Source organism: Canis aureus, chromosome 4 (genome assembly GCF_053574225.1).
Source record: "Canis aureus isolate CA01 chromosome 4, VMU_Caureus_v.1.0, whole genome shotgun sequence".
NCBI classification, from domain to species: Eukaryota; Metazoa; Chordata; class Mammalia; order Carnivora; family Canidae; genus Canis; species Canis aureus.
Window position 1 is genome coordinate 42,687,546 of NC_135614.1, and position 22,782 is coordinate 42,710,327.

General features: G+C 37.2%; 1 protein-coding gene across 7 annotated transcripts in view; it reads right to left on the reverse strand.

The window, feature by feature from the left end:
* RANBP17 (RAN binding protein 17) overlaps nt 1-22,782 on the reverse strand; it is a 307,665-nt gene that overhangs the window by 25,283 nt on the left and 259,600 nt on the right. For 5 of the 7 annotated variants that reach the window (XM_077895559.1, XM_077895557.1, XM_077895556.1 and 2 more), the window contains 3 exons: nt 16,552-16,766; nt 14,441-14,579; nt 2,731-2,897 (listed from right to left, as the gene is read on the reverse strand). In XM_077895559.1, the coding sequence (XP_077751685.1) occupies nt 2,731-2,897; nt 14,441-14,579; nt 16,552-16,766 (521 nt within the window). The remainder of the gene's footprint in view (nt 1-2,730; nt 2,898-14,440; nt 14,580-16,551; nt 16,767-22,782) is intronic. The other 2 variants (XR_013378157.1, XR_013378156.1) reach the window with 1 other exon arrangement.

Genomic DNA, 22,782 nt, shown 5'->3' on the forward strand with positions numbered 1-22,782 from the left:
TACAAAGTCCCTCTGGTAAGATGCCGAATCTTGAGTTCTGCTGCTCTTCAGGGCTGATTTATAAGGTCTTGGAAAGCTGATGTAAACAGATGATCAATGGGGCCCATCCTTGCTCATAATAACCCCCAACTGGCCCACTCCCTCTTTTCTGAGTCCACCCCTTCAGGCTATTAGCTCTGTCCAGCTAATTCTTCCCACTGCTCCTGCCTGCTGCTTTTACTCCGGCCATCCGTTCAGTCCAGCCGACTCAGAAGTAATTTTATACGCAGCAGAGAGCGGGTTGAATTGATTTTTCACTCAGCGCTCAGTTCCCATCTGAATAATTATCAATTTTACTGCCTCATAAAGGGAAGAGTCAAAATTTCAAATCAATTCAAAAGAGCTTTTGAGACGACAGAAACTGTGCATAAGAATAGAGGTCAAAGTTGTCAGTGACCTAAGGAGATGATGTCAGATATTACTATACCCAACAGTTGACATCAGAGGCACTCAAGATGATATAACCTAGTGCTAATGCAAATCATATTTATGCTGACTACCAGAGACCAGTCATTAATATTTAAAATGCTATCTGAAAGCCTACATTCCAAATAAATAGAATGTATTCCACTGTTAATAAAGATATATCACTACTGAGTCATATTCTTATAAAGTAAAGGATTACTAAGTATTATTAACACACAGAAATTACTTAAACCAACAAATGCATGGTAATTCTGAGTAGAAACAAACTTGATTGTCTCCTGTACAACCACATCACTTGATCTGCATGGTCTGATGGTATTTGTCTAGGATAACAGCCTATTGATTTGGGTAAAATCTACCAACCTGAAAGTTTCTACCAAAGTTTATGGGACATTATTGTGATCAAGTTGAGTGCTGGCAAGAGGGATCTAGTGGTGGACTTATCATTTGCCATGGTGGGGTAGGGGCTGGGTCTAATTCTGGCCAATCCATGGGCATTTATTTCTCCACTGGCTACATGCTTTAAATCTGTGGTTTTCAGCCTTCTCCTTGCAGAACACCTGAGGGCTATGACACATTCCTGACAGTATCAGAGTCATTAGAGTCTAGTTCTTCCAGACCCTAAGACATCAGGAATACTTGGCAGTATTAGAGGCTACTGCGGGGTAGGTGGGGGAGGGGGAAGAAAGGGTACACCCAAATCTCAATAGAATATATAGTTTAAAATGGCATTTCTGGTGAATCTGAGATCTTATCCCTACCATCTAAGCCCTTGAGAATCAATCATGTAAGTGGTAAGGACCTGGGCTTTTGAGCCAAACAGACCTTGGTTCACATTCCACTTCCCAGCTGCTCTCTCTGTGTCTCAATTTATTCATCTGTAAAATGGGGATGATGATATCCATATTTCAGGGCTGTCATGGGGGTGTAAATGAGAAGATTTCTCTGAAAGTCCTCACCTAGAGTGCCAATCTCTGTCACCACTATATTAATCAAATTACCATGTAACTGATTAGTTACCTAATAACTAATCAATCATCTCTGTCCCACCTGAGAGAAACTTTTCAAGGAGAGAAATTATGTCCTATGAGTCTCAGTGGCTCTTGCACTTTGTGCACAGAAAGTCCTCAATACATGTGCTACGTATCTCTTCTCTTTACTCTTTATCACCAACATGTCATAACAATTCCAGGGTCACACCAAATACCTACAGGCCTACAGTACATTGTCTAGTTACACAAAAATCTTAATTACGCATCTCCTTGCGTAATTAAGAAAACAGAAAGGTTTTCTCAGAAAACAACAGGTTAACTGAGACATCACCAAAGATAAGTTTATGTAATTTGAAGATTTGTTTAAAAAAAAAAAAAAAAAAAAAAAGGCCAGGAAGAAAAACTCATCCACAGCTAGCTCATTGTACATTCATCATTTCTTTACTCAGAGGCACCTTGTTTGTTGACTAATGACCTTCTTAAAAGTGTTTACATTTGCAAACCACAAACTATTACGAAGATAATATTGGCAAACTAAAACAACTGGAAGCAGTATAAAGTTTCCACAGTTAGTGGAACTGGAAAATACCATAGTGATGGTATCACCACAGAAAAATGGTATTATTATTCTCTTTGAAATATTTCTGGCATGTGTTATTTACTTTTATGCATGCCGTTACTGTGATTTGCAGAAGTGAGTTTTTCAAAAACAGTATTAAACTTGGACCTAATTCATATTAGCCACTCACAAAGCACATTTGAAAATAAAAGAAGTTGTGGCTTTATTATTTATTACTTAAATGTTCTGGGGAATATGATCTATCTGAATCTTGATTTCTTATCTTAAATGAGGAGAAGACCAGTTGCGGTATGATGAATGGGAGGTTCTCAGCAAAGCTCCCTGGCACCGCCCAGGAGCTCAGCAAATGGCAGTTTCCTGATGTACCAGAGTACTTACAGGGCAAACTTAAGAAGACATTATTAGAGGCTCCAGGAAAGAAACCAGAGCTTGACTGTTTCTAGTTCTGGCTTTGCCTTTTATTTCTCTCAGCCCTCTGGAAGAGCTATCCTTTTTTTAGCATTCTAGCTTCACTGGGAGAAGATGAATGACTTAAGAGATTTCTTGAGGTGAGGCTTGTGTGCTACTCTATCTTCTGGGAAAATACTCCTAGAGAATAACTGGTAAAGAGCCTTGACAAGACCATTTACTCTAAGAGATATTCAGGGTCTGGGAAACTCTGTTTCTTAAGCTAGGTGACCAACCACCAGTTACCTGCTGTAGGACATCTGGATTTTGCTGCATAAAATGTAATAGTCTCTGACCGGCCTGGGTAGCCTCTCTGCATCGAAGTGGCTTCTTGCCCTCTTTTGCTATGTGCTTGAAGAGGTAGGTGACGATGTAGTCTAAACTGGTACAGCAGCTGGAGGAGACAACTGTATCTGTACGAACAATAAATGAGAATTCCTTCGCATTACTGAAGTGTTTTTTTCATCTGATTAATTATAATGCCTCCAATTAAAAAAAACCACTAGGGCAGGGATTTTGCCTTGCTTATCTCTTTAAACCCAGTGTCTACTACAGGACCTGCTATAAAAACTTGTTAGTAAGTAAATTATTTTTGGATTGAATTGGACAGAATTTTCCATTTGTGACCTTAATGACCCTCTGTTTAACACAAGTGATTTTATTAAATATCTATTGGGTACAAAGTGCTCTGCTTCAGACGAAACAGGGTGTAGACCTGGGGCAAAGTATTCTGTTTCAGGGGTAACCCCTACCTTGTTGTCAAAGCTCTCATGATTTAGTATATAAGTTACCGGAACACAATGCTGGGTACAAATGAGTGACACAGAAAGAGAGAGGCAGAGACACAGGCAGAGGGAGAAGCAGGCTCCATGCAGGGAGCCCAATGTAGGACTCGATCCCAGGACTCCGGGATCACAGCCTAAGCCAAAGACAGACGAGTTTAACTGCTGAGCCACCCAGGAGTCCCTGCTATGAGGATTTTGAGGAAGACATCACATTTGGATGGGGATCATAGAGACTTTCTGAAGGAGACAGAACTTGAGATGAACCTGGAAAAGTTATTTTAGTTAGGTATAAGGAAGGACATTTTTCAGATAGAGAGATCAGCACAAGGCACACGGTATGGTGGGAAGGCAGGAATTCTGGAGTCAGCTCTGGTTTCAAATCTTCTCTTTTCCAATTACTTCCTATTTTGTTACTTCGAAAGAGCCACTCAACCCTTCTCATTATTTGTAAAATATCTTGCAGAGTTGAATGAGAAGAAAACAACTAGAAATTCTCATATAACAAAAACAGCTGATATTTACTGTGTTAGTTACATGAATTACTGTTTTGTATCCTCATAATAATAGTTATATTATTATCCTCACTGTAATAGTTACTATTATTATTTGCATTTACAGACAAGAATAGTGAGGGATTAAGTGACATGTCCAGTGCCACATGGCTAGATGACTGTGGAGTCACTGTATGAAAATAAACAAGGAGCTGGAGTTTTTCTTTTTTTAAAAAAAAAGAGAGAGAGAGAGAGAGAGAGAGAGGCAGAGACACAGGCAGAGGGAGAAGCAGGCTCCATGCACCGGGAGCCCGACGTGGGATTCGATCCCGGGTCTCCAGGATTGCGCCCTGGGCTTTGGCCAAACCACTGTGCCACCCAGGGATCCCAAGGAGCTGGAGTCTTAACCACTAAAATCAAGTAGATATTAAAACTAGGTATTGAATAAAAATATATGCAAGCATCAAATACTTTCTTAAAACACATGGGGCTCAAAAGATGATGTTACTACTAGTTTGTTCTCACAATGAAAAGAGGAGGCTGTATTCTGGAGCAGGACTTTTGGTTTGAGTGAAACAATGTATAGGGAGTCAAAAAAAAATTAAAAAAAAATGTATAGGGAGTCATAAGACAGAAGGGTGACAAAGTAGGGTGAGCTCTTCCTCAAGGGCATCCAATAGTGGGCTGAGATATTACATTTAATTTGAAAGACAACAGAGGTGTTACTTAAGGCTTTTTAAAAATTTTATTTTATTTTTATTTTTTAAGGCTTTTTCTTTTAAAGGCAAGTGAGTAACATGATACAGCAACCACTTATTATCTACTTTGTACATGAAAATTATTATTCACTTACTTCTAATAACCACTTTGTATATTGTAGGTGTGGTTATTTGCATTTTTCAAATGAGAAAAATGAATCTCAGAGGTTAAGTAGCTTAACCAAAAGTTTATATTTATGATTCATAGCATGACACTGCCTTGATTTTTTGGTAACACCTGGACAGGATCCTGAGGAGTTTATGGTTAGTAACAGAAATGGCGAGAGAAACAATTAAAAACCTTCAAAAAATGGCCAAAATGGCAGGCGCAGTTGAGGAATGTGGACTAGGAGAGTAGGGCTGGGAAGCAGTAGATTATGAACTCCCTAGGCAATCATTAATCTCCTTATAATCTCTGAGCTTCTGAGACACGTGTGCCTTTCTTAGATTAGAAGTGTACTCACAGGGATCCCTGAGTGGCTCAGTGGTTGAGTGTCCTCCTTTGCCAAGGGCGTGATCCTAGGATTCTGGGATTTAGTCCCGGCATCTGGCTCCCCGTGGGGAGCCTGCTTCTCCCTCTGCCTATGTCTCTGCCTCTGTCTCTGTGTCTCTCATGAATAAATAAATAAATAAAAATCTTAAAAAAACAAACAAGTGCACTCTTAGCTGAATTAAAGAATATATAATCTTTCTGAAGAATCGCAGATTCTTCTAATCTAATCTAATTCCTCTAAATCTAATCTGAGAAAGGTTTCAGAAGGTCCTGAGTTGTGTTTAGTAATAATACTATAGCAGTAGAACTGGTATAACACCACAGTTTAAAAACTCTTTCATATTTATTGTTTCAGAGAGAATGGCATAATAAATAGAAAGAGGTAGTCTGGGGGAAAGTTCTGAAATACAGATAGATGAATACATTTAAAATCAGAGATAATGGTAACTGATGCAGGACTAAGAGGGGTTGTATGGAGGTCTAAAAGATGGGCAGGCACAATAGTTCTGGGAACTGTGGAGCTATAGAAGCTATATATGTAACCAAACTGTGGTGCTATTATTTTCCTTTGAAGAAAGGAGCTCTTTTTCTCCCAAAACTATGGTATTTGACTGAATGATTAACTGTTTATTTTCCCCCACTAATTGGGTTACATTATAGAAAAGGGAGCTTTGGTTGTATAATTCCAGGAGGTAATATAATGCAGTGGAAAACATGTGGGCCTAAGAGTCAGGCACAGACTTGTTGAGCTTGGTTGCTTTTCTCTTTTCCTTCACATTTCTACGTCTGAAGTCCCAATCATGAAAGTAAATGGATTAAGTAACTTAATATCTACAAAAGGAAGCAGGCAGGAAATAGATATGGTTTCCCTCACCAGTGAAGAACAATATGCTATCAATCACACAAAAATTATAAAGACTTCACATAGATTTGGTGACCACATGCCATGCAGGTTGCATTAAAAGGTTCCAATCTACTGAGTCAGCTATGAAAAAGCCAGGTAAACACTTTAGACATGAAGGTTGGAGCATATATCCTTGCAATAAAAGCAAGAAGAAGAGCTTCCATTACGGTTGATTTACGGTTGGGGAGTTCGAAATGGCTAAATGTTAGTTTAGGGTAGATTGAAAGGTGTAGAATCATAAGGATCGAGGGCCATTTGATAAAAAACAGAATGAATAGTGCTGAGGACTGTGTATTATTATTGGTTTTATTTGCAGCTCAAGCTACTATTTGAGATTCAAATAATGAAACTCTCCTGACATAAAAGGATGAGCAGAAGTCATGAATTTTCATATTTTGTCCTAGCTCTTGGTATTCAGAATCTTGTAAGGATTCATCTATGATTTAGATAATTTTAGATACAATTTTTAAACCAGATAGGCACTTTGTCCTCTCCAGCAACTTGTTGTTTGGCACTAGAAACAACCAAATGCTCCTTCTCTCCTGCACCCAGTCTCCCCAGGAAGCCCATGCATCCTTAATAGCCCTTCTGTTCCCCAAGAGTCATCATGGAACGATGTTCTGAAAAGTTAACTGTAGAGGAAAGAGTTGCTTAACTGAGTCAGGAGAATGGTAACAGGGCTGAGCTAACATTTGGCTTGGGCTCAAAATTTCAGAACCAGAAGGTCTGAATGGGTGGTGTAGTAGTTTTGAAATAGGTGGGTCTAGGTTTGAATCTATATTTTCTAGATGTTTTGACCTTCTGGAGCTTCAATTTGCACCTCGGTAAAACATGCTTGCCACACCTACTTCACAAGATCTTATGAGAAATCAGCAAGAAGCCTGTAAAGACTCACATAGTGCCCACCACACAGCATGTTCCCCCTTTTCACTTTCCACGTGTTTTCCTGGCTTGTCCCAATACCTTAAACACCAAGCCCATCGTTTTGTTTGGCTAATTCATAGCTTTCTTCCATCTTTGGCATGTTTTTGGTGGGAGAAACTAATGTACAAGGTCTCAAAATTTCTAAATATTTCCTGAATGATTTGTTCCCATATTATATTCATACAACTTCCTCCAGTTCAAGAATGTGCTCAAAATAACAACATATGCTATTGATGATGAACATTTTCTTGGAGGAAGGGTCTGGTGAAACGTTTACAATGGTTCAACTTTTTGCTTGCCTCCACCATTTCTAGTTCTTGCCTTTGTGCCATCCTTTACTTCTTGTTGGAATCCACCCCTGTCCCTGCCCTGGCTAAACTTCAGAGGCCTTCCCTTATCACTTCGTCGAGGGAAGCCACATTTAAACATTCTCCAATCATTATCCCACTTCAAATCTTTGCTTAGCATGTATCATGACTTTTTCTTGTGTGTGTGTGTGTGTGTGTTCATTTATTGTTTATCTTCTCCCTTTAGAATCTAAGCTTCACATAAGCAGGGACCTTATCTGTCTTATTCTCTTTAGTACTGCCAAGTACATAGTAGGTGCACAATTGATACTTATGAATGAATGACCTGAGAGTCATTATTAAGAGCAGCTTTGTAAGTCCTGCACTTGGTCTCTGTATGTAAGAGGATAGTGGTGGTGGGGACGGGGATGGTGGCTGGACAATTAAAAAGACAGAACATAGAATTATTTTTCTCATTCACTTTTCTCCTTCCCCATATTATAGCTGGCTGAAACTAAAAATGCTGATTACCAAAATTTTTTAATATCACATTAAGCATATTAGGTGAGTTGCTACTTCATCACTGATTCAGTTTTTTTGTGTGACTCCCTCTCATTTTTTCTAAAGGCTAATGCAGAATTGAGACCTGCTTGAAATCCAAACAATAACTATAAATGCCTCTTTGCAGATCTATTTTTGTTGGAAAAGGAGAAACCCAAGCGGTTACTCTCAATAGTCCTTTTTCTTGAAGACACAGCATGATTCATCTGCCAAAATGTGACCTATATTAGACAGATCTAGCAGGGTGGTGAGGTGAAGAGGAATGGGTTTTAGAGTTAGAAAGACTCCTAGATCAGGCACTTATTAGTTGTGCGACCATGTGCAAGTTGTTTCACTTCTCTGAGCCACAGCTTACTCAACTGTATAACGAAAATAATATAATCTAATTAATTTAATCAATAAATATTTATTGAACACTTATTATATGCTAGGCACTGGGAATAAAGTAGTACCTCAAGACACAGGTCTTGTCCTTTGGAGACTTGCAATCAAGTAGGAAATAAGAACAAACAGCACTATTAGAGTATGTAACCCAGTTTTGGTATGCATAGCAATTCTGAGAATGACAAAGGCGAAGTACGTATCTTAAAAATACCTATGATAGCATCAGGCACAGAGTACTTGTCCACAAACATACACTCAACAAGTGGTAGCACTGGAACTTACTTAGTATTATCTTCATAATGCCACCCCATCAAGAACTCCCTTGAGAGCCTTGTTAAAATGTAGATTCTTGGACCAAGACCACACTTTGAGAACAACATACCCACTTGTAACTAATTAAACATCTTAAAGTATTACCATGATATGAGACAAAAGAATGTCAAGCCAAACTATAATAAGAAAAGACTAAGCTTCAGTTTCTGTCCATGAAGGATTAACTGCTATGAGAAATTTTCCTTCTGCCATACACAACTAGAAAACAGAACAAAAATATGAAACATTTTTCTCTTATTGCACAACAAGCAACGCAAACCTATTAAACCAGAGAGGAGGGAAACAAATGGGGTCACACCTACACAATCACTCGAGCTTATTGCCCTAAATACTTTCCAGGCTATGGGCCTGAAAGGAGGAACCCAAACAAAGCCAAGTGGTCTCACTAAGTTGAAAAGAAACCGTTTGAACTTGGGGAGGCTGAGGCAGCTAGAACTCATGAGACGTAGTTTCAAAGAGTGGGAGCCTTTAAAGGAGTCCTTTCCATCCAGTCTTTTTTTAAAAAAGATTTTATTTATTTATTCATGAGTAACACAGAGAGAGAGAGGCAGAGGAGTAGGCAGAGGAAGAAGCAGGCTCCTTGAGGGGAGCCTGATGTGAGACTTGATCCCAGGACCCCAGGATTGCGATCTGAGCCGAAGGCAGATGCTCAACCACTGAGCCACCAGGTGCCCCTCCATCCAGTCTTTGACTAATAACAGAGATATGTAACACATGTGTAGTTGGAGTTCCAGAAGGAATGGATACAGAGGGAAAGAAGGAGACTGTGATTATCTGAAGGCAAACTGTGATGATATTACTTGAAGGTGTAGATTAGAAATCCTGGAGTGCCATTAAAAATAAAGAAGTCTGGCTTAGTAAACTCATAGAGGATATAAAATGGATTCATAGGAAATATTTAATTGATCCAAAGGAAGGAAGGAAAAATAAAAAACGAAAAAAGAAACAAAGCTCAGTTAAAATAAAAAGAAAATAAATAGCAGTATTATAGATTTAAACTTAAATACACTGGTAGTTACATCAAATGTAAATGGTTGAAACACTAATTAGAAGGCAGAGATAGTCAGATTTGATATAAAAATATGACCCACATATGCTGCATATTAGGCAAATATGTCCACATGCTAATTCCCAGAACCCATGAATATGTTAGATTATATGGCAAAGAATTAAATAAGATTGCAGATGGATTAAGACTGCTAATTAGCTGAGTGAAAAATATGGAGATTATTTTGGATTATCTAGGTAGGCCCAATGTAATCCCAAAGGTCCTGAAAGGTGAAAGAGAGAAGCAGGTCAGAATCAGAGGGAGATGTATCTATGAAAGAATGTTATAGATGCAATCTTGCTGGTTTTGAAGAGAGGCCATGAGCCAAGGAATTTAGATAGTCTCTAGAAACTGGAAAAGGCAAGGAAATGGATTTGCTCCTAGAAAAGAACATAGCTGACACCTTTACTTTAGCCTACTGAGACTCATGTCAGATTTATGATCCAAAGAGCTATAAAATGGAGCACCTGGGTGGCTCAATTGGTTGGACATCCGACTCTTGATTTTGGCTCAGGTCATGATTTAAGGGTTGTGAGACTGGATGCTGTGTCAGCTCTGTGCTCAATGTAGAGTCTGCTTGAGATTCTCTCCCTCTGCCCCTCCCCCACTTGAGTACACATGCGCACGTGCTCTCTCTCAAATAAATAAATAACATCTTAAAAAATAAAAATAGCTATAAGTTAATAAATTAAAAAAAATAAAAAATAGTTATAATAAATTTACATTGGTTTAAGCCACCAAATTTGTAAAAATTGTTACAAAATCAATAGAAAATACCTCTGTCTACAAGAAACCAACTTTAAATAGAAAGACATAGGATGATTAAAAATGAAATGATGGAAAAAGAGGCAACACTAATCAAAAGAAAGCTGGAAAAGCTGGTAATACCAGACAAAATAGATATATATATATTTTAAAGAGTATTACCAGAGATAAAAAGGGCCATTTCATGATAAAGGGGAAAAGTCATCAAAGGGACAGAAGAATCATAAATATTTATATACCTAATAACACAGCTTTAAAATAGTTTATATAAAAACTGATAGAACTGAAAGGAGAAATGGAAAAATCTATAATTATAGTTAGACTTCAGCACTTTTCTCTTGGTAATTCACAAAATAAGTAAAAAACAAACAACTAGTAAGAATGTAGAAAATCTGTGCATTATCAATTAGACCACTATAGAACATTCTTCCCAACAACAGAATGCACATTCGTTTCAAGTGCTGATGGAACATTCATTTATTTTGAACCATAAAAAAGATCCAATAAATATAAAGGTTATAACATTGAGTATATTCTGTGACCATAATGGAATTAAAGTAAAATCAATAACAGGTAACAGGAACACTTCTAGACATACAGAATTTAAATACTGTGCCTCTCAGTAACAATCTATTAATAAAAGAAGAAATGAGCAGGACAATTAGGAAATATTTTTAAACTGAACAGAAAAAAAAAACCCAAAATACATAAAAATTTTGTGAGGAACAGCTATAGCAGTGTTTAGATGAAAGCATTAAATGTGTATATTAGCAAAGAGGAAAGGTCTACAATCAGTAATCTAAGTTTCTGCCTGAAAAATTCGAAAAGGAAAAGCAAAGTAAACTGAAGGAGGAAAATAATAAAGGCCACATGTGAAATCAATGAAATAAAAGAAAAATAACAGAGAAATCACTGAAAACTAAAACCTGGTTCTTTGCAATAAAGCTGATAAATCTAGAGCCAGAATGATCAGGAAAAAAAGAGAGAAGACACAAATTGTCAACTTCTGGAATGAAAGAGGGGATATCAAAAAAAAAATAAAAAATAAAAAAAAAAAAGAAAGAGGGGATATCACCATAGACCTTACAGAAATCAAATTGTATAACTATGAGATATAATGAATAATTCTGTGTCAATGTCAGGTGAGCTTCAGATGAAATTGAGAAATTCCTTTAAAGACATAAACTACCAAATGCTACCCGAGATCTAGTAAATAACTGGAATAGCCCTATGTCCATTAAAAAACATTTAATTTATAGTTAAAAACCAACTAAAAAAAATCTAGGCCTAATGGCTTCACTGGGGAATTCTATCAAACATTTAAGTAAGAGCTAGTAACAATTCTATGCAAACTTTTTTTTTTTTTTTTTAAATTTTATTTATTTATGATAGGCACACAGTGAGAGAGAGAGAGAGGCAGAGACACAGGCAGATGGAGAAGCAGGCTCCATGCACCGGGAGCCTGACATGGGATTCGATCCTGGGTCTCCAGGATCGCGCCCTGGGCCACAGGCAGGCACTAAACCGCTGCGCCACCCAGGGATCCCCTATGCAAACTTTTTAAGAAAATAGGAGAGGAGAAAACAATTCCCTAGTTATTTTATCAGGGCCTTAGACTGACACTAAAACAAGGCAAAGATACAGAAGAATAAACAAAGAATAAAAGGTATGGAAGAAAAATTATAGAATACATCACTATCTGTCATACATATAGATATAAAAACCTGTATCAAAATTTTAGAAAGCTGAATTTAGTGATACGTAAAAAGGATAATATGTTATAACCTAGTGTGGAATGCAAGGTTAGGTTAGCCTTCAAATATCCATCAATGTGATGATCAACATTATGTAATGTATAAATAGAACTAAAAAGGAAAACCATATGACCCTTTCAGTAGACACAGAAAAGTAATTTGATAAAACTCAATATTCATCCATGATAATAGCCTCAGAAAAACCACAAGGGAAGAGAATTTTCTCAACAAGATAAAGAGAATCTATGTAAAAACTTACAGCTAACATTATATTGAATGGTGGATGAATGGAGACATTTCCTTGGAGACAAGGAAAAAATGTGTGCTATGATTACTTCTGTTCAACACTGTACTGTGGGTCCTAGCCAGTGTGATAAGATAAGAAAAAATAAAATCTATACAGATTGGAAAGGAAGGGATCAACTGTCTTTATTTGCAGACAATATATAGAAAATCTTAAGACATCTACAGAAACCACCAGAATTAATAGATGAGTTTAGTAAGGCTGTATAATACGAGGTCAACATACAAAAAAATCAACTGCACGGTAGCCAAGAACAACAGGAAATTGAAAATCAGTACCATGTACAATAACATAAAATTACAAAATAGTTATAAATACAACAAAATATGTACAAGAGTCATACATTCAAAGCTACAAAAATGCTGTTGAGAAAAATTAAGGAAGATCTAAATAAATGGACAGACATGCCATTTTCAGGAATTGAACACTCAATATTACTAATATGTCAATTCTCTCCAAAGTGGGCTAGAGATTCAATGGAATCACCACCAAAATTCCCCTATTCATTTTTTTTTCCTAACAAGAGAAACTGACAAACTGACTCTAAAATTTATATAAAAAGACAAAGGACCCAGAATAGTCAAGACAATTTTAAATGAAGAAAACAAAATTAGAGGGCTATGCTATCTGATTTTAAGAATTAGCATAAAGTTAGGACAAAAATTAAAAAAAAAAAACAGAATAGTATAGAACTGGCACAAAGTAATTCAACAGAGAAAGGATATTCCTTAACAAAAGGTGCTAAAGTAATTGAATAACTGTATGTTAAAACCAGCTTTTATCTCATACGTAATATAATACTATATACAAAATATTTAATTGAAATGGATCATAGACCTAAGCGTAAGATAAAAAACTATAAAACTTCTGGAAGAAAACTAAGAACAATCTTTTTGGCTTGGGTTAAGTAAAGATTTCTCAGCATAGGACCCAAAAAGACAAGAACCATAAAAGAAAAATGAATAAATAAATTAGACTTCCTCAAAATTAAAACTTTGCTCTTGTGATAAAGGCATACTGTCAAGAAAACAAAAAGACAAGCCAAGACTGAAAAAATATTTGCAAAACATACATTTGATAAAGGATTTGTATCCAGAATATGTAACAAATGCTTATAAGATAAACAACCCGGTTAAAAAAAGAATGAGTTAAAGATTCAAACAAATACTTCACTAAAAGATACACAAATGGTACACAAGCATGAAAAGATATTCAAATCATTATTAAGTAGTGAAATAAATATTAAAACCACAATGAGATTCTTATTCATACCTACTAGGATGGCTAAGATTAAAAAGATTAATAATAGCAAGTGTTTGGGAGGATACAGGGAAGTGAAAGCCCTCATACACTGCTTGGAATTGCAAAATGGTACAGTCACTTTGGGAAACAGTGTCACAGTTTTCTTTATAATGTTGAAAATATACTCAAGCATCCCACTCCTAGGTATTTACTCAAGAGAAATTGTATTTGTCTACAGGAAGACTTGCATGTGAACATTCATAGTAGTATTGTACAAAATAACCAAGTAATGGAAACGACCCAAATATCCATCAGTTAGTGAATTTAGAAAATAGATTGTGGTATGGTAATACATACAATGGGATAATACTCAGCAATAGAAAGGAATACATTGATTCACAAAACAACATGGATGAATCTCAAAGGCATGATGCTAAATCAAAGAAGCCAGGCATAAAGGTCTACATATCGTATGTTTCAACTTAGACAAAATTCTAGAAAAAGGCAAATTATAGTGAAAGAGAGTAGACAGTGGTTCTTTGGGGCTGGGGCCAGGGGGAAGGGATTGGTCAGAAAGGGACATGACAGAGCTTTTTGTGGTGAAGAAAATGTTCCGTATCTTGGTTGTGGTAGTTTATGACTGTATATATACATGCCAGTACTCACTGAACTGCTCACTTAAAATCAACGAGTTTTTTTTTTTGTGTGTAAGTTATAATTAAGCTGATTAAAAGATAAGCTGTACATCCAAATATGAAAAAAAAGGGCATTCTCTCACTTGCAAGTAATAATTATAAAATGTTCTTTCAGTTTGGGTATACAATCTTTTCCCCTTTGTAGGATAATCATCTCAGTAGGCACATAACGTGAAGAGACTACAATGAAGTTTTTCCTCTGGAAATAATGTTCTCCATGATACTTACCAAAAGTAGTGAGTCCCTCTGAGATAGATGTGAGAACATACAGGAGTACAGGAGGATCTAAGTTGGTGATGAAACTCATGTGGTCCTGCGTAAGACATTCCAGGAGTGGATAATAAGACTGGCTCAGTTTCCGATATTGCTACAACACAGAGATAGCTAAGTGTCAAGGGACAGGGAAGCAAAAGACATGTTAAGGTCTAGTGGAAACTGCCATTTATAATATTGGAAATTGTAAACTTACCTAAACACAAATATGTAAAATAAATACATGGTACAAATGACATCATGATTCACAATTCAGTATTTAAAGGGGGTCTAATAGGAACTTCTTAATCTCTAGAAATCCTAATTTGAAGCTATAGCATAGTAAGTAATCTCAATTTTACATTATATGGCTAACACTTAAATGCAAATAAAATCTCTGTAGTATGGAATTTAGAAGGCTGAATTATTTTTCTGGATGGGGATACTGTAACACTGAATAATATTAATAGTTGCAAGGCAGCCTTTTTTTTTTTTTAAATACAAAGGTATTTGCTATTATAATAGGACTTGACATCATAGTCCATTGTACTTATAAAATGCCAATCCACCTAACTAAATCATGATTTGGTCAATGGCTTAGTATATACTATGGGCAAAAGATAATTGCATGAGAAAGATAACCTGAACAACTTAAATGGAACTCAAACCAGTTTCAAAGAAGCATAACACTCATAAGAGAAATAAACCAGAACAGTATTTATTAAAGACCACGTCCATAAGAGCACATGGGGTGCTTATTAAAAATGCAGTTTCCTGATCCCCACTCCAGATCACCACATGGAAAGCTCTGGAATGAGGTCTTGACACATGCATTTTAAACACGCATGCTAAGGGAGTCCTACGCACCCTTATTATTGAGAGGTATCAAGTTAAAGATTGCTTGCCTGTCAGAAAAAGGATTAGAGCAATTCCTGAAGCCACAATCAGTTTTTTTTGGTGGACCTCAACTGTAGTGAAGAGTCCTCTCAGTGAGGTAAGCTGTCAACACATGCCTGATCTGAGTCAAGTTTCTACTTTACAATTTGTCATATAGGCAGCCTTCAATGAGCATCCCATTCTACTACTGAGGTTAAACCACTCTGGCTTGAGATGTGGTTCTATTGAGACTACTTAGAACAGTGGAAGAGGGTGCCACTAGTTCACTGGTCCATTCTTGTCAAGCAGCATTTCTCACACAGGTTGACTAACAAAGGCCCCCGTCTTCCCTTGGCAGGGAGCAGGGGAGAAAGCCTGAACTAAGCCTGAGCATGAATTTGGTTGTTGCTGAAGTAATTACTACAACTACATTGGGCATATATTAGCTTTTTTTGTAATCAGGCAAAGATGTTTAAAAAAGGTGATAATGACAGAGCTCAGTGGAGGAGCCTGGAAATTTAAAATTCCAACCAGCACCCCTGGTGATTCTCCTGTACCTCAAAGTTTGAAAACCACTGACATAAATCATAGAAACTAGATGGTAGAGTTGAAAAGGGACCTAGAGATCACCTTGATTAATTTACTAATTTTAAAGGTGAGGAAATTGAAGCCTGGAGAAATAGAGAAGGTTATTTATTCAAGGTAAATAACTAGTGAGTGGCAGAGGTGAGACTGTGCACCTATACACTCAACTCTGAGTTCACTCTTTCTCCCACATCAGAACTTTCATGGAAAGGAAGGCCAGATAGTAGGGGAAGCTGATGGAGTAGGAGGAGGAAGGAAGAAAGGAGAAGATCTTGCAGACATTCCTGCATTTCTGCTTCAGGAAACAGACATTTTCTGAATTATGATCATGGTTGTAAGCAATTAGTTGAAATTGCTAATTACATTTTCTAGCTGCTGAACCTGGAGCACTCTGAATGACCAACCTGTCAGAGGTGGTAGCTGCAGTTTTCAAAACTATGCATTTAATTATATAGATACAGCCACTTTAGTTGTTCAAATTATGTAAGTTAAATCAAGATGCTGTCCTAAAACATAAAATGTTCTGGTGCTATCTAACTCCCTGGGCTTCATTATAACCATTCCAAGCCTGTGGTGGTGTTACTTCACATTTCACACAATGACTCCCATGATGCGTGATTGCTTACTAGCAAGTCACTGTGGGACACTGACAGCAGCATTTTGACAAAGGCCTGGAGTACATTGTCAAAATGGTTGTCCCCATACAACTTGAAGACGCCAAAGCTGACATAATTTCCACACAAGGCAGATTTGAGAGCTGAATAGCAGATGGAGATGCCCTTGAGTTTCATTGGATAAATCTGATCTTTTGAGAGGCTCCCAAGGGACAGGATCTGATTACCTGTTTTAGGGTAAAAGCAGAAAGAGAAAGTGATATAAGTAGATGTAATTCAAAGCAGTTATGAGGCACATTATTTAACATTCTTACTTTATTACTAAGGTTCACTTCCTATCATAAGACTTATACCATCCATGTAATGACAAATATAAATATATATGACAATTTACCTGAGAAGTACAAATGGCCCAAGGAAAACCAATCAAGGGTATTGGAAAAGTTTTGTATTTTTATCTGGATGGTGATTATATGAATATATAGATAGATATGAAATATGAATTCATACGATTATATGAATATATAGATAAAAATTCATTGAGTTGTACTCTTAATATTAGTTCACTTTACATACTTTATGTGTTATCTCTTCTTCAATAAGATGTTAAAAAAATAGGAGTAAATAACCAACTAAGTCAAGAAAAAAAGATAGCCTAGACTGAGATATTAAGTTACTCTAAATTCTGGGATGGATTTTCAATGGTTTTACATGAATTTGATCTTGAGTTACTTCACTTTTAGAAGACTCACAGGTTCGGTACATGAATTAGATGAAATAAGACACATAGGAAGTTCTTTGCACAGTTCATAACAAATGTTACTTCCTTTTTTCCTTAGATCATTTTTCAGATGATTATTTTAAAAACTGTACTTAAATTCTATGTTGACGATCAGAGGACAAATAAATACTTACATAATCACCTTTAGATTTTTTAGAGCAGTTAGCATTTATAACCAACAGCTTCTGTTTCTGAAATGTGTGCAAGTAAGCTATGTTTCTAGGCAATACCCAAGAATGCTTTTTGAAAAACTATAAAGTCATACGTGTTTCTTACCTTCATTTTTTCCTATTTAAGTGAGTACTGCTTCTGTAGTTGAAACTAAATTCAATTTACAATATTTAGAGGTAATACTATTGTGGTTTTGTACTGCCTCAATCCGGCTACCTAAGAATTAAGTTTCCCAGAAGTCATTTCCCTGTATAGTAGTGGGCTAGAATTGGGCAAAAGAGAAACCTGCATTTGTAAGGTCCAAGTGACTAACAGCCATGTTTTTGTGAAAATTACTGTCATCACAGATGGTGAAAAAAAGAGCATAAATGCCATTGGGTTTCACTTTGTCCTTATTCTTTCCTCCTCTGTGACTAGAATCACCAACTCTCTGATGAATGACTTCAAGGCCACCACCAACTACCGTGCAGCAAATTTCCAGAATGGCAGCTATGCAGAAGCAACAGTCTTCCAATGACTTCTATCCTACACCAGTTCCCCTTTCACTCCACATCTTTTCACGGCATGTGTCCAGCTTCTAGATTTTTGCAAGCTCCAATTTGTCCATCTATGCCATTGTTTCAGGAGGGCTGATTAGTGATTTTTCTCCTAAATTTCAATTCTCGCTTTTGATCTATTTCTCCATCTTCATCCAAGATGGTGCAAAATCTAATTCATAAAATAAATTCCCTATTCTGTAAATGTCATAGTGCTTGTCTTTCCCTGTTTGGACCCTGACAGATGTGTGTATTATGGTAATCACATGTGTATCAAGTGGTTAAGAAGGAGCAATACTTCTGGTGGAGCATGAAACACAGGGCCGCTTCATGGCAGTCTCTTCCCCTTGCTGAAACACCTCCATGCACAGGTCTTCTTCTGTGCATCCCTAGAAGCCCACAAGGCTTTGCTTATAATTTACACATCCAAATGACAACACCTGACCCACACCTTCAAACTAGAAGGCTGAGACGGATCCTGGAATTTACTCCATATTAAATTCTGTACCCTCTCTCATGACCTCATCTTAACTTACCTTAGAGATATACAGTAAGTTCCATAAAGATTCAACTCAATATGACAACATTTACTTAACAGCTACTACGTGTGAGGTGGTAGGACAAACAAATGAATGAAATAAAATTTCTGCTCTGAGAAAAGTTCAGTCTGGTGAGGGAAATAGACTTATAAATCAATGATCCCATACAATGTGACAAACACAGAGAGGTGTGTTAAAATGTTAGGGGAAAGAAGAAGAGACTGGCTGCTTGGGCAGGAAGGCAGTGGGGAAAGGCTTCCCAGAACAGGTTATTTCTCAAGGACCAAACACAGTTTTCTAGGTAGACTGAGAGGGGGAGGAGTGTGTGCTGGGTATATTAAGTGCATAGGCACAGGGGTCTGAGAAAGCAGGGTACTGTGGGAGAAGAAAGTTCTCAACCACTGCTTTTCTACCTTTGCTCAAATTCAATATAAACCAAGGTAGACATTCCCCCATTCTTTCTTTCCCAGAAAAAGAAAAGCACTGCTTGTATGTGATGAAAAGAGCTAGGGTAATTTGGGGGTATGTATGGTTTACACATTCTGGTTTGTTGGAAAGGTGCCAGAGTCAAAGGGAGAAAACTGGATCATCTTTTGGGGTCTTTTTATGCTGATGTCCTTATGGGAGAATTAAACGTCTTATATTCTGTAGCAAAAGGTGGAATAGGCAGACCAAGAACTGTGATGGTCAAAATTTAAAATTTTGATTTTAAAGTATTGGATAACCTATCATCAAGAAGGATTGCTTATTTAGAATTACAACTTTCCTTTCTGTGTTAAAGTTCAATTTAATATACATAACATGTCTTTTGGACTGTTCAGACATATCTGTGTTAATTTGTGTACCATCATGACCTTGGAAAATTAGAATGAGTAATACTTTTGAAATAGGAAACTGCATCTCCCTGTGCCCAGGTGCCTCATCATTCCATGGTGGTGATGAAAGACCATGGGAGAGAAGGCCTGGCCAAGTCATTTATTCACTGTAATTCAGCTTTATTTAATATATGATATTCAACAATACTTATTGCAATTGGGTGCCCTGTCCCCCAAAAGCTTAACATCTCACAATTAGACTCACATTACTGTCAACAAAAGTGACAGGGCTGAAGTTTGGTTGTGAAGTTCCTTTATAGGTGTGACAACCCTCCTTGTCTACCCTGTTCACCCCATGACTGGAAAGTGCTACCTCCCTCTTTCCTTCAGGAAAGAAGCTCCTGGGATGCAGATCTTATATGAACTGATGGACAGCTGGCAGTGAAGGCACTGTCAGGCTGGAAGCCACTGAAGCCAGTGACAGTTACCACCCTGGTACCACTGTAGCAGCACAAAAGGAAGTGGTATGTGCCTTAATGAAATAAAGATTTCCAAACCTGAGAATCAAAAGAAAAATCTCTAATTGTTTCCCACTGACTATAATGCCAATGATTGTGGGCAGGAGAATAGGTACTGTTACCTTAACATTAGGCCTGGGCAAATGGGTGCAGAGGCTGCCCTGGGGCTCAGGGAAAGAACACTGTGAAGTGAATGGATGATCCGGCCAAAGGCCATTGTGGACAAGAGTGGGGGGCAGAGGTATCATGGAATTTCTGTTCTTACTCTTGTACATGTGCAGCAGGAAAAGAAATCTCGTTAAAAATAAGGAAAATAAGGAAAAAACTGAGAAGCTCAGAGGACTCCTGATACAGATAATGCAGCTTATTAGAAACATTTTCCTCATTATTAGCTCATATTAATTGTTTGGGTTCTTCTTTTTAACCTCTATTCTCTGTCCTTTTTTTAAAAACTCTTTTTGTTGTTGTTTTGTTTTTTTGGGTTAGCTTCTAGTACTCAGAAGTACTCTTCTAGACAATTCTCAAGATCTAGATTCAGAAAAGGACATACATTAAAACTGCAAAACCTCCTCTTTTGTTTATCTGAGATCTACTTCAGGTCTTTAAAAAAATTTTTTTTAAACTTTTTTTTCCTTCTGAGACCCCACCTCTTCCTTGAGTGACTGACTCCATGATGTTCTCTTCCTACACCCCAAGAGGCATGGCCTTCCTTCATAGGCCTCAGCTGGAGAACTATATAAAAGATAATATTCTAACAGAAGATTAACATATAGTGCATGAGGTAATGTTGAACCAGGTAGGCTTCTGAGACATACTGATTGGAGTTTGAATCTTACATCTTTCCTTACTACCTAGGTGTCTGAGCAGACCATCAACTTCTGTAAGTCAATGTCTTCATTTATAAAAATAAGGATAATAACAGCACCTACCTATAACTCACAAGGCTCTTATGTGGAGTAAAGGAGAGAGCATATGTAAAGTGTTTACCATAATAACTGGCACAGCACTCAGTAAATGTAAACTATAACAACATATACAGCTGGGGGTTTATTTCTTTTTGAAGTCTAATAGCCTGTAAGTTCACACATAGGGGAGTTATGGCCTAGGAAAGAGGAGGAGGTGAAGCTGGGTGTGTGGGGCATAGAAAAGTATACTTCCTTCTAATACATGATTCAAAGTGAGGTCATGGATATATCTTTGAATACCTTCCCTCCATTTCTTCAGTAGAGAATCAGCTGCATGGGGTCACAAGGTGGTTCTTTACCCCACATTCTACCAATTCTCTGTGTCCTCAAAAGAATACTTAAAAAAGAAGGTTCAAGGGATAAAACACTATAGTAGCATCTTGTACCAGGAAGAACTAATAGTATGAACAATGCTATTCCTGGCTTATAAAACAATCCATTACATTGATTTACTTTTCTTTTTCCCTTTTAATCTCTAAAATTTTAAAGTGATACTTAGCTGACAGCTCGATAGGTTGAATGCCTTCATTCATCATCAGAACTGTTATGGAAAGAGAACCACAAGCTTGTTGATATTACTATAGGTCTCTCTGCAAAAATCTTATGAGGTCCCTGGACATAAATGATTGGGACAGAACTGAAGCTATGAAGAATGGAAAGGAATATAGTATTTCCATTTCAGATGAAAAAAGATTAAAAAAACAGGGCAGTGTTGATAAGGATACAGGAAAATAAATTGTTGGAGAGGTAAATTAGCATAATCATTCTAGAGGGCAATTTGATAATATTTATTAAAAATATTTAAAATGTGTAAATCCACTTCTGGGAATATATTCTAATTTTAAAACTTCATTACAATATCTGCCTATCTACTAGCTAGCATCTGCACTCACGTGCACGGTCTCCTGTAAAAGCCAACCCTTCGATATGTTCAACTAGCTTCTATCTCCTCTTATGTACTTAGGACATGGCACCAATAAATTTCTCCCTTTTCCTCCTATGCAATCTCTTTTTTCTATTAGATCATCTCTTTGGAATCTAAGTCATGCCATTATATCTTCCATTAAAAAACAACAACAACCTCTTGGCCTTACCTCCCTGCTAGATAGTACTCCTCTATATAAAACTCTTCCAAAGAACTGTCTTCACGGTCTTCAATTCTTCTCCTCTCATTCTCTTTCATGCCCACTCCACTGAAAATGCTCTTTTCAAGGTTCCCAACGACCTCTTTGTTGCCAAATGTAATGGTCAATCCTTATCTTGATTCATGGACAGCTTCTGCTCCAGCTGACTACCTCTCTTTCCTTGTCTTCCAAGACACACACTCCTGATCTTCTTTTAACTTCAGTGCTGCTCCTTCTCACTTTTCCTTTGCTGGATGCTCTTCCCCTTTCCCTTTAACACTGGAGTACCCAGGACTCAAACCCAAGTCTTCTCTATTTATATTCACTCACCACCTAGGTGGTGATCACCTAGGTGATCTTCACAATTTTTGCAACTTTAAATATCATCTAAAAGTCAATGACTTCCACATTTGTTTCTCTAGGTTGGCCTTAACTCCAAACTTCAGACTCACATCGCCAACTCTGTGTTTCATATCCCCACTGGGATGTCCAATCAACATCTTGAACTGAACATGACCAAAATGGAACTTTTCATTCTCCTCGCATGCATCTTAGTTAACGGTAACTTCATACTTCCAGTTGTTCATGCCAAAATTTCTTGACTACATTATTTCTCTTGTACCACATTTTCAACCCATCAAGGAATTTGCTTTACTTTCAAAGTATACCCAAAAATCTAACCACTTCTCACCACTCCTACTATCACCTTGGTCAAAGCCAATATCAAATCATGTTACTCCTCTGGTCAAAACATTCTAAAGTTCCTCTATTTCACTTGGAGTTAAAATCATAGT